The following is a 12,849-nucleotide window of genomic DNA, read 5'->3' on the forward strand; positions in this document are numbered from 1 at the left end:
GTGGAATCGCAGCTGTGCGCTGCCTCTCTAGATTGTTGGCAAAGCCAACCCGAGGCCACCAGGGGGCGCAGTAGATCCAACCCTGGACCTGAACTCACCAATGGAAATCCCGCCGGGAGACCCTGAAACTGACGCAGATCAGTTTCCTCATCTGTAAAATGGGGATATCAATAGAACCCACCTCAAAATAGCTCAAGTGCTTAGCACGGTTCCTAGCACAGGACTGGCGCTTAATTGTTTTCCTTCCCTTCTTGCCCGTGTTAGAGACGGAGAGGCTGGACCATAATCCAGTTCAGTTTGGCCTGGTGGCCTGACTAACCCCAAAGCTCAGCTTCTTGTCAGCGAGCAAGAGGCTCTCCTTGACGTGCTCCAGGGAGGGCGCACAACCCTCCAGCTCCCATCTGGGGCTTTTTCACTCCTTCCTCCCCGCGCTGGAATCCTCTCCCTGCCTTCCTTCAAGAAGCCAATGCCCCCCTCTGCAGAAGTCCTCTCCTGCTGCCCTCCCAATCCCTTCCCTCGTCAGGTTACATTTGTCTCACGTAGCTAGGTAGGATTTACATGTATCTCTTCACTAGGACGCGTTCTCCCTGAGGTCAGGGTCCGTGGTGTGGCCTTTCTATCCACAGGGTGCGCTCCCGAACCTGGTGCTTAATCAGTGCTTGTTAACTGAATATAGACCTGCGTGGTTTAGATGATGCAGAATTGTGCAGAAAAGCTACTTTGTCCTCCAGAGATCAGACAGACAAGTCCCCATGCATAACCAAATTCACAGCCGCTTTTAAACATTACCAAAGAGTTGGAAAAGTGGATCCCTGTTCAGCTGGGAAGTGATTTGTATCATTTAGAAACTGAGTGAGTGACCCTACCACAGGGTCTGATGATATTACCAAGAGGGAAGTCCCAAGTCTGAGTAACTGAAAAAGTAATTGTGATTCCAGAGAATAGATAACTCAGACTTCCAGACCTCCCCGTTCTGAACCAAGAGGGCAGAAGGTTTCACCCATGGTCAGATGCGGTCACTGTAGCAGTTGTTTTATTTGAATATTTTTCATTACAAAGCGTAGTTTAATGAGGACGGGGAAGAGAGAACAATTTGTGTTATGTCCAAAAGTGACTGGGATATAAAAACAAAGGTCTCCAATTAAACTTGTAAAATAAAAAGAAAATTCTGGAGACAAGATTCTATGAAACTTTAACATGCCTGAACATCAGACAAAATCTGATAAGGTGAAATTTGAGAGATAAAGTAATATCTTAACGTTTTGATTTTTTTAAAAACCTTCATGAGCATAAGAAAGTCATAGTTAATGTTTATTAGCATGTTAAGATTAGCTAAACACTTATATAAATGTTCTCTCATTGGATCTTCACAACAACCCTGTGAGGCAAGTGTTATCCTTGTTCATATTTTGCAGATAAATTGAAGCACAGAGAATTTAAGTGATTTTTCAGGATCACACACATCTAGTAAATGACTGAAGCAAGATTTAGGTTTTTAAATTTTTTTTAATTTAAGCTTTTTTATTTTCAAAACATATGCATAATTTTCAACATTTACCCTTGCAAAACTTTGTGTTCCTAATTTTTCCCTCCATCCCCCACCCCCTCCTCTAGACAGTAAGTAATCCAATATATGTTAAACATGTACAAATCTTCTATACATATTTCCACAATTTTCATGCTGCAGAAGAAAAATCAGCTTAAAAAAATGAGAGAAAACAAAATGAAAACAAACAACAAAAAAGTGAAAATACTATGTAGTGATCCATCCTCAGTCTTCTTTCTAGGTGAAGATGGCTCTCTCCATCATAAGACAATTGGAATTGGCCTGAATCATCTTGCTGTTGAAAAGAGCTACATCCATCAGAATGGATCATCATATAATCTTGCTGTTGCCGTGTACTATGTTCTTTTGGTGCTACTCATGAAGCAAGATTTGAATTTGTCTTCCTACTCCAAGTTTCATGAGCCATATGCTGCGCCACAACTAGGCAGCAATCCACCTGAAAAAAAGCTGGGGGTCTTAGTGATTGTGAGCTGGATTTATGTCAATAAGGAGTTGTAGCAGCCAAGGAAGTCCAATCTTAGAATGCATTAAAGCAGACAGCATCCAGAAATGACAAGTGGAAGGGACCATCCAGTCACATAAGTGGCCAGAGATTCAGAATCTATCAAGTGCTGGATTTAGATCCCTGAAATCTCTGAGTCCAAGCTGGACTTCTGTATCCTCTGCTCAGTGTCTCTAAGGAGAGGAAATTCCTGTCACTTGTCGGGGAGTCTTATAATCAGTTCCGCACACCTCCTCTCAGGAAGGACTTTGATTTGGAGAGGATCAAGGTAATACAACTAGAGTGATGAGCACCTCAGCAAGCAGCTGGTGCCTCCTTTGTTTGAAGCAGTGTGTTAGGTACTGGGAATTTTTTTTTTTAATGGACCTTCCATTTTATTTTAAAAACTCTAATAGATATACAAGTAAATACAAAGCAATTTAAAGCAGAGACAGGTGAAGTTGATTTATCCAAAGGAAAAGACTCAGGAAAGACAGAGAGCTGCCTGCTAATATTTGAAGGACTTTTGTGTGAAGGAGCAGTTAGAAATTTCTCTTTGGTCCCAGAGGGCGGAGGGACAGAGAAGGGATAGGGAAAATTTAGGCTACAAGTCAGAAAAGAATTTGAGAAACCTTCCTATCATCGAGAAGCAAGATTGCCTTGGGAAGAAATTGATTGGCCATCAGTGGAGGTCTTCAAGTAAAGTCTGTATGATGTAGGGGTTGGACCTTTCAATATCTGAGGCTCTCTGACTTCACTGGCTTGATAGTGTGGTACCGTGGGGACATCAGCTCTCCATACACCTAGCGCAACTCTTTCTCTGCAAAACAAAGCAGGCCATGACTCTTTGACCTACCTACTTCATTTCATCCTTTGAGAAAGGAACAAATTGATGAGGGAGCCTCCATTCTGTTCTGACTCACCACAGTGAAGAAAGCCGTCGGTGGTTTGGGAAAGAGGAGAACCTTTTAGGAAAATGTAGGAATTTGTTAGAAAAGGAGAGGAAAGCCAGACACAGTCTGCAGATTTAGGGAAGAGATTTTCAGTGGTCCTGGGAAATCGGAGGATCCTCAGAACCAAAACTATGAAGGTGTGGTTAGATTAAGTTGAATCAGAGAAAACTCTTCAGAATGAAGTTCTATGGAGAGAAACAGTCATAGTAAAGAGGAAAATGGAGTGTTTTCTGAATACACCAATTTGGCTGCAAAGGGAACTCACCAACAAACTTGGATCTTAAAAATATGCCTGGAAGATTAAGTATGGAGTGTAAATTCTAACAGTGGGGCAGGGTCTGATTAAGTATATCAGGAGTGTCAATGCAGAATGAGAGTCAAGTAACATAAGAAAAAGAGGTTTTGTCTTTAGCTGTAGTGAGCACGGGGTGGGGCAGGAGGGAGGTCAAAGGAAGGATAGATCTGTTGTGTAAATGGAAGACTTGATGGTAACTGAAGATGGAGTGAAGGAAGAGATGTTCAGTTCTTTGTTTTGTCAAGGTTTTTTCCTCCCAAGAAGAAAGATCTTTGGACAAGAAAGGCCAGACCTAGAGTTTCTGGCCATCCTTGTTAAGTTCAGGTCATTAGGCCAAATGAAGTAAAAGTTGGCATCCTGAACAAACTGGTAGCTATCTTTGAAAGTTGATGGAGAATGAGTATGGTCCTGAAAGAATGAGGAAAAAAATGCCCCCGTTTTCCAGAAAGAAAAAGACAACTGAATCTGTAATTTGACTTTGATTCCTGGTTAGCTTGTAGAATGAAGTATTAATTAAAAAAAAAAAAAAAAAACACTTAGTAAAGGAAGTAGTGATTGTAGTAGTTTAGCATGGCTTCTCAAGAACAGATCCTACCAGCCTAAAAAAAAATTTTTTTTTGACAGGGCTACTAATTTGTCAGAATGCTAGAGAAAGCATTCACCTACATTTTAGCAAGGAATCTTTCAAAATCTCTCAGCTGTTATTAAGAATAAGATAGATGATATATGTGAGTAAAACAAATCTCTCAGCTGCTATTAAGAATAAGATAGAGGATATAGATGAGTAAGATGCCTGTTGGTCAGCTAGACCCAAAGAGTAGCAGTAAGTGTTCAATGCCAACTTGGAAAAAGGTCCCAGGGGCTGATCCTAGACTCTCAAATATTGTTATCAGTGATTTAGTTAACATGCTTAGCCTAGCACAATTGGAATGCTTGCTAACTACGTGTAGGAGGGAAAGTTAGCCCACCAGATGAGTGAATCCATATCTAAAAAGACCTCCCAATGTAAGAAGGCAGAGCAGAGCTGAATCTACGCAGATGAAATATAAAAAGAATTGATGTAAATTCTGATGCTTCAGTTAAAAATAAAGCTTTGTCAGAAGGGGCAGACATGACTACATAGCAGTCTTCCTGGGAAATAGCTTTATTGGGATCTAGTGGATTTAAACCCGATTGAAGCCAGTACATGGAAAGAACGGGAGAAAAGCAGATTCGAGATGATGGGGAGGTTGTTGCCTATGGAACCGAAATTCTAGAGCACACAATAGAATGGCTGGTGGAATTAGGCCAACCTCTTTCAGCTGTGCCCAAAGCAAATACCCTAACCAGTCAACTCTTCATGAGCTACCCTGCTATACCATCTCAGCTCCACACAAAGACTGGTATGTCTTGATCTTGCCATCACCCACAAATGTACCAAATCCACATACAGGAATTCAGAAATCCACTTATCCAACTGTAATCTAATTAACTTTTGATTCCTCTCTTCCTTTATATAACTCTACTTTTCATCTTCACTGTGACCTCCAGTTGTAATGGGCTGAGGCATGAGTTGATTACATCCAATCCCTTGACCCTTCAATTTTTCTAAGATATCTTCGCTGCCTTAGTCATTCTTGACCCCATCTTGACTCCTTTGAACCAATTCAGTTCTATACTGTTGTCTTCTCTTGAATTCTACCCCCTTATCATATTTCCAATTATGCCCAGCCATGCCGTGGATCACACTCACCATTTGTTGACTGGATCCACAACAGATTTGGGTTACATAACCTCAATTGGACCTTCACTGCTACTTGGCAATGATACTATGCTGTCCTTATTAACTCACTATCCCACTCTTCAGCTCTTACAAAACTTCAAATTTCCTATGGCACTTCCTACACACTCAGCTGAGGATTTTGTCATATTTTACTGGAAAAAAATTGAGATCATTCATCATAAACTCCCTTTCTTCCCTTCTTTCTCATCTGTCACTCAAGGCCCTTCTGCCACTGTTTTCTTTGACCCTTTTCTCACATGATGAAGTGACCTTACTCCTTACTAAGGTTGATCCCTCTACTTCAGGTAATCCCATTTCACCCCATCTCCAACAGATTTTCCCATGTGTCATACCTATTTCACTTAACTTCAATTTCTCTTCTACGGTTGCTCACGTCCTAATTGTTTACAAGCATGCCCATCTCCATCCTGGAAAAAAACTCCCACTTGATCCTTCCATCCCCACTAACCACCCTTTATCTTTTCTGCCCTTTGTGGCTAGCTCCTTGAAAAGGCTATGCACAATAGGAGCCTTTCTCTCCACTTTCAAACTACCCTAGCTTGGATCAGATAATTAGCATGGATTTCAGCATAGCATTTGAAATTAATTGTATTCTTATGAATTCTTATGAATACAATGGAGATACAAGCTAAATTATAGTCCCAATAAGGTGGATTTAGACTGGTTAAATGATCAGAGTTGCAATTAATAGATTGGCTCTTCAATCTCAGTTGCTAAAGCTAATGACTTTTCTCTCAAACTCCAATCTTTCTAACCTCTCTGCAGTCTTTAACATTGTTGACCACTCTCTCCTCCTTGATACCCTTCTCTCTAGGTTTTTAGATCACTCATCTCCTAATTCTTCATTTTTTGTCTACATATTCTTCTAGATCATACCTTCTAATTATAGATATCCCTTAGGATTCTGTTCTGCACTTTGTCCATACAGTGCAACTTCATTTGGGGATTTCTTCAGAAACCATGGATTTAACGCCCATCTCTATGCTGATGACCATCAGATCTATCCATGTTGCCCCGATCTCTTTGCTGATCTCTAGTCTCATATCTCCAAATATACCTTTCAGACATCAGTAGACATTTTAAATTCAGTTTGTCCAAAACAGAACTCATCTTTTCCCCCAAACTCTGCCTCCCTCTTACCTTTCCTGTTACTATGGATGTTACACCATCCTCCCAGTTCCTCAGACTCACAACCTAGGAATCATCCTGGACTTCAAACTCTGATCAATCTTTTGCCAAGGCATGTCACTTCTTTGTGCCAACTCTTGCAAAAGGCCCTTTCTCTCTCCTAACTCTCTCCCCACCCCAAACTGGAGCTTATTGAGTGGAGGTATATATAACATGATTGGATGTGCAGTCTAGAAGTCTTTTGGAATCCTTCACTTCTGTAAAGTCATACCTGGTCCTTCTGAGGGCTCAACTGTCTTCCTCCTTAAATTTTCCTGTTAAGGGCTGTCCCCCAGAAAGTGGTAATAAGCTCCTTGAGGGTAGGACTGTTTGTCCCACTGACTTCAATCCCCAATCCTAGCACAGGACCTTGAAAAGATAGGTATTTTTAAAATATTATTTCAATTGATCAATAAAACATTGAACATCTGCTGGACACTGTACTAAGTGCTGGAAATATTTTCTATGGATCACAGTTCTAGAACAGATAAGAACCTCTATGCCAAGGGAAGGGAAATGGGTAATAGGGACAGAAGGATTAGAACCTTTGTTCTTCCAACTTCAGAGCCTGCAAGGTGGCCCCCTAGACATTTGTTAATTGCCCGTTAGACACCTAGGTGCTAAAGAAATAAATGCAAACCCAAAGGCTCCTTGTGCCCAAGAAGGAATTCTACTAGGTCCATGCTGAGTCCTTTCTGTCCCCAGACTAGAGCAATAGGCCTAATGGCAGAAGCTCAAGGGGAACAATGGAAGAGACCAAGACACTTGTCTTTTGTCTTGAGGAGAAAGAGATCTGGATATAGTCCTGGGCATGAGAGAGATAGAGACCCAAATCGTGTGCTGGCTATTGAAGGGGAAAAGAAAGGAAGGAGATTTGGCACCTCCTTATACTGGGCACTAAGGGTGGAGTGGAAAGGAAGGAAGGAGATATGCTGGATGCTGAGGATACAGAGAGCTGGATACTGAAATGGCAAAGGCTGAGGAATGGAGCTTTGCCTATTGGGAGCCAGCAAGGGAGTTCTGAGTAGGGCTTCTTTAGGACTAGGTGTGTGAGACCTGAATAGGATGGATGAACTTGGGCACTGATGATGACACTTGGACCTTGAAAGACCCAAAAAGTCTCATTTTACAGGTGGAGAAAGACCTAATGTATCTCAGTGGTTTGCCTATGGTCAAAAATTAGTACTTAATTACGACCCATGCCTTCTGCCTCCAATTCCAATTGCATTTACCCTAGAACACACTCTGAAGAATCCCATTACCATATAGGGCCCCTGGCAGCCAGTGTTTGAATGCCACTTGAGGATAAAGGAAGGGACAGTGCTGCTCTCTATACGGACTTCCTAGAGAAGGTGGAATTGGAGTTGGTCCTTGATAGTGGACAGAAACCAAAAAACAGCTCCAGACACATGTAAAATAAAGTCGTCTTTTTTATTTCAAATCTGAGTTAGTGGTGCTGGTTCTAAGCACAAGGAGCTCTGGGCCCAGGGGGCTGGAAGGAATGGACCAAGGGGAGGTTCTCCAGGGCAACTGCTCTCGGGAGGGCCCTGTGTGACCTGGCACCCTGGCTGGGATCCCTGGGCCCGAGCCTTGAATGTTGGTTAGGGAGGACAGGGAACTATCTTCTGGTCACTTCCTCGGGGCAGAAAGGACTCAGACTCTCCTGAGCCAGGCAGAGTATGGCAGTGTTAGTCATAGCTAGAAGAATCCTGGTAGGGAAGGGGAAACTTCTCTGGTGGGTGGGCGGTTCCTAAGGATGACGAGAGACAGAGAGCATAAGGATTGAGGCATAGAGAGACGCAGACAATGGATGCATGATGGAGAGTGAACTCAAGAGAAGGATGGGAGGAAAGGCCAAGAGACTAAGCAATGGACAGAGAGAAACAGTACAGAGTAAGATTTGGACAGAATGGCTAGAGAGATGGACAGAAGAATAGATAGAGAAACTGATAAAGATTTAGGGGTGGAAGATAAACAAAGTCTTGGTGACAGAAGGATGGGAGGAAAGGCCAAGAGACTGAGTAAAGAACAGACAGAAATAGAGTAGTAGAATATTTGAAGAAATGGACAGAAGAATGGATAGAGAAGCTGATATTTAGGAGTGGAAGATAGCCTTGGTGACAGGATGGGGGGAAAGGCCAAGAGACTGAGCAAAGGACAGACAGAAACAGAGTAATAGGGTAATATCTGGAGAGATGGACAGAAGAATGGATAGAGAAGCTGATAAAAAGATTTAGGAGTGGAAGATAGGTTTGGTGGCAGAAGGAAGGGGGCAAAGGCCAAGAGATTGAGCAAAGGACAGAGTAATAGGGTAATATTTGGAGAGTATGGCTAGAGAGATGGACAGAAAAGCTGATAAAAATTTAGGAGTGGAAGATAAACAAAGTCTTGGTGACAGAAGGACAGACACAGAGATGCACACTAGAAGCAGGGCTAAATGGGACCTGAAGCATAAAAGGGAGTGGACTGAAGCTCACCAGAGATGGGGGTAGCAGACCCAGCCCGAGGAAGTAGTCTCAGATGGACGACTGCCACTGGACAAAGCGTTTTGATTCCTGCTGATCCGCAGAGGGGGAGAAAGTGAAGAAGGTGTTCCAGACGATGCTCTCCCCATCCCATGGTAACAAGTCCAGCCCTTAGCCCCTGCCCCTTGGGACTCGAGCAGGGGTCCAGCCCTCAGTCTCTGGCCCCTCAGACACAGGCATGCATCTGATCCCCTTCTTCCCCCTTCACCCCCACAGTCCATGCCCGCCTGGGAAACCAGATGTCCAAGTGCCCCACATGCCTGAGGGTTGAAGGGATCATCATCTTCTGGGTCGTCGTAGTCGTCGCTGGGGGGAGCGGGGCACAGAGCTGGGAAGGTGGCAGGAGGGGAAGTTCCCTCCCCTTCTGATAGATGGGGACCCCTAGAATACTGTGTTCCCCTTCCAGATCCTGTGCACCCTCCTCATCACTGTCTGGTGATCTGGTAGGGGTCCTGTGCACCCCTAATTTCCCCCATCCTCTTTGAAGGGAACCTCCCTAAACTGGCCTTTGAGCACCCAATGGGGAATGGTTGGGGCTCTGTCCATGGTACTGCACTTGGGGAACCTACCCAACTCGGCTACCCTCTCCCAGTCTCCCACTTCCAGTCGCTTACCTGGGTGGGAAGTGGGCCCAGGCACCAGGCAGGCTGCACAAAGCCGTGGCCAGAGCCAGGGCGGACAGCAGGGAGAAGAGGAGCAGGAAGAGGAGGCCCTCCATGGAGTCCTCACACAAGCCCCGCAAAGCTGCCCCATAGTCCTGGGGGCAGGGGGCCAGAATGGGCATCAGCAGGGTTGACTCCTCCCAGCCCCCCACCGATTGTTCCATTGGCTGCTTGATTTCTCCCATCCCAGCAAAGAGAATCAGGCAGAGAAACAATTCGGGGCTGTTAACTGGGAGCCCCACGTTCGAGTCCCTGTCTGACTCTTGACTCACTGTTTGACCTTGTTGAGGCCCTGCCCTGCAATGGGCCTCAGTTTCCTCATTTGTACAATGAGGATCTCCAAGGGCTCATCGGACATTTTAGGATTCCCAGTATTTATTGAATCCAGGAGAGGTCAGAGTAGGGGAGAGATCACATACATCTCTTTGCAGAAGTCCAGGAAGGCTTCCTAGGGAGTGGGTCACCTGAATTGGGCAGGGGAAGATTTGGAGCTGAAGGGAGGGGAGGGGAGCGGTCACAAGGAGGTAGAAGGGGTGGCCGGTCCGAATGGTGAAGAAAGGGGCTTCACAGGAGAAAAGGATGGAGGGGATGACAGGGGCTAGACTGAAGTAGCCTCAAAGGATGGTTTAAGGAGGCAGAACTGATTCCTGCTTTGGGGAAGGGGGAAGGAAATTAGTTAGCAGCTCTTGGCCCTGGGCTGGATAAATGGGTATGGGAGACCCTGAGCCCAAAGGATCCCAGAAAATATAGGAGAGGGGTTGGAGTAACTGGAAAAGGAATGGGGCAGAAGGCATGGTCACCTTGTGCAGCCCCCGGCAGTGCAGCAGCGCCACCAGCTGGTGGAAGTTCCCCTCAGTCACGTTCAGCATCTCTTCCAGGGCCAATAGCGGCTTCTGCCTCCAGTCCAGAAGGGGTTAATGCCCAATCTAGAGGGCCCTGTCCTCTCCCACAGAGCCCTCCCCATTAGGCCCTCCCCCCAGGAAGAACCCCACTGACCTGGGCGGCTGGGAACTGGGGAACTGCCTCCCGTTCTAGTCCCTGGAGCTGAGAGTAGATGCTGGCCAGAGACCGCTGGGATAAGGTCAGCCTCTAGGGGAGGTGAGGAGTGTGGGGAGGAAAGAAGGAGAGAGGGAGGCCAATGTCTGGGTCCTCTCACCCACTCCTCCAGACCTCCATTTCGAGGCTCAGAAATCTCAGTCCCAGTTCTTTACTCTTAGTGACAGCATTAAGAATGTAGAAATCTGCATCTGTATCCCCTTTACTCTGGGGACCCAGGTGGTCCAGGCCCCCCCTATCCTACAGCTCTAAGAACCCAAAGAAATTATAGAAATTAAAATCCCTATGAAATTCTGGGGCAACTTAGACCCACGATAGCTAAGCCACCCCAGAGACTTCTAAAAGATGCATTTGTCACCTCCTATATTGAGGGAGGTGGAGGGGAAATTCAGGAAGGAAAAGAGAAGCAAAGTCTCCTTATCTTGCTCCCCTCAGAGGTTTCAGGCCCCCCGTTTTGGCCTGGAGACTCACCTCTTGGAAAGGACTAGAAACCATCTGGTTGCAGAGAAAGTAATAGTGGAGGATTTCTATGAAGGAGAAAGAAGAGGGAGGGAAAAAAGAAACAGACAAAGAACACCCAATGAGCTCGCAGGGAGAATGCTCCCAGTAGCTGGCACTTAACCCTAAGGTTCCTCTCTCTTTACCTGGATTTAGGCCAGTTTCTGCCCTAGTCAGGTTCAAGACATAGGGGTCAGGACTGGAGCAAAAATCACTGAGACCCTGAGAACGGAAGGGGGAAAAAAAAAGGACATTGCTTGGATTCAGACTCAAGAGGCTAAACTCTCAGCCCCACCCCTTTCTGGACCCAGGAATCCTGACCTCCCCCCCCCTCCTCTCCCCAGTCTCAGATACTTACCACAGCAGCAGCTGCCTCTAACCCCATGGATCCCCAGCTCAGTATGAGAACCAGCAGGCTCATGACTGTCATACTAGTGCAGAAAGGAAATATTCATCCCTATTTTCCTACCAATCTCCTTCCTTGGCCCCAAATCCTGGGGAAATTCTTTCCAAAACTAGACTCTCCCCAGATCACCACCTAGAGCTACCTATGCCTGTGAACAGCTCCGTGGTGCTGAAGGTACCTTTTGGTGGGTTTCCCCAAGCACACTGAGCCGTTAATCTGGACAGCTCCGGGGTGCTGAAGGGGCCTGTTGGTGTGTATTTCCAAGTACCGAGCAATAATTTGAACAGCTCCCGGGTACTGAACAATTACCCTTAGGTCCTCCCTCCAAACGGCTGAAAACCCTTCACATCTCTAAATTAGGCAGACAAATTTCAGTGCTTAGTGCAGTACCTGGAACATACTAGGTGCTTAATAAATGTTTATTGATTGGTTGAATTTAAGGAACATTTCCTGAGGAATCTCTCCAGAGAGTTCCCATAGCTCTGGTGCTGAAGGTATGGTCTCAGGGAGTTGGTGAGAGATTGCCTAAGGTCCCTCCAGTTCAACATCTGGGTTCTTATTTGGGGGCCCCCATCTGAAGAACTCCATGATAATAAAGGGGTCAGTTTAAAGATGTATCCCTCAGGTAATGGGGGAGCCCAAACTCTGCTCCTGGAGATGGCTGATGCAGTAAGGGGGGGTGGGCAAACTCACACAATCACAAGCCATTTGCTCTGCTTGGCCAGTCCGAGGAGAGTAAAGAGGCAGACAAGGAGATCGAGAAGCAGGAGGAGAATGTAAGCCAACCACCTAAGAAGGACGCGGGGAGGGCAAAGTCAAGGAGGCGAGTCTGGGCTTGAATCCCAGATTTGTCCCAGTTTCCTGTGTGATGTGGTGTGAATTACTGCCCCTCTCTGGGCATGATGTTACCCATCAATGTCTCCCACCTGTGACCCTGGTGACCCCACCTTGGCCCACCTGTACTCCTCCACAAAGGAGACATTTTCGGCCACGCGGATTGGGCTCAGGGGCACGCCCCTCCAGAAAGCCAGTTCCCCCAGTTGCTGGGCCACAGCCTCGGCCAGCCTCCGGGCACCCCGGGCAGCCGCCACCAGCTCCGTCCGAGGGGCCATCACCTCCTCCAGGGTCGTCAGCTCAGACCTAACTGCCGAGTCCAGGCGTTCCACTGTTTCTGAAACCTGGAGCACGGAAGAAGGCGGGACAGGGTGTTGCTTCCCTGGCTCGGGGAGAGCAAAAGGAATAGCCATTTGGGCCAAGTGCAGTTGTCTGGGAATAGATAAGAGTCCTTGGCTAAATAAAATGGCCCCAGGGAAAGGGGCGAACTTGGCGGGAAACCTGGCTTGTGGCTCAGCCCCTTTGCCCGCTTCTGGGGAGGAGTGAGGGTGGTTGACTCTACCCCCCCTCCCCCCCAGCACGTAAGTCAGGACGAGGGTGCCCTCACCAGCCGGTCGATGGA

General features: G+C 46.2%; 1 protein-coding gene across 13 annotated transcripts in view; it reads right to left on the reverse strand.

Moving 5' to 3' along the window:
• TTYH1 (tweety family member 1) overlaps positions 1 to 12,849 on the reverse strand; it is a 69,160-nt gene that overhangs the window by 51,960 nt on the left and 4,351 nt on the right. Inside the window, exons 3-14 of one of the 13 annotated variants that reach the window (XM_051989671.1) lie at positions 12,835 to 12,849; positions 12,351 to 12,571; positions 12,087 to 12,182; positions 11,346 to 11,418; positions 11,134 to 11,209; positions 10,961 to 11,016; positions 10,430 to 10,522; positions 10,234 to 10,326; positions 9,386 to 9,528; positions 9,032 to 9,077; positions 8,724 to 8,801; positions 1,388 to 2,003 (exon numbers count right to left, since the gene is read on the reverse strand). The exon at positions 12,835 to 12,849 is cut by the window's right edge and continues 97 nt beyond it. In XM_051989671.1, coding sequence (XP_051845631.1) covers positions 8,763 to 8,801; positions 9,032 to 9,077; positions 9,386 to 9,528; positions 10,234 to 10,326; positions 10,430 to 10,522; positions 10,961 to 11,016; positions 11,134 to 11,209; positions 11,346 to 11,418; positions 12,087 to 12,182; positions 12,351 to 12,571; positions 12,835 to 12,849 — 951 coding nt within the window. In that variant the 3' untranslated portion in view covers positions 1,388 to 2,003; positions 8,724 to 8,762. The other 12 variants (XM_051989673.1, XM_051989670.1, XM_051989674.1 and 9 more) reach the window with 12 other exon arrangements.

Source organism: Antechinus flavipes, chromosome 3 (assembly GCF_016432865.1).
Source record: "Antechinus flavipes isolate AdamAnt ecotype Samford, QLD, Australia chromosome 3, AdamAnt_v2, whole genome shotgun sequence".
In the NCBI taxonomy this organism is placed as follows: Eukaryota; Metazoa; Chordata; class Mammalia; order Dasyuromorphia; family Dasyuridae; genus Antechinus; species Antechinus flavipes.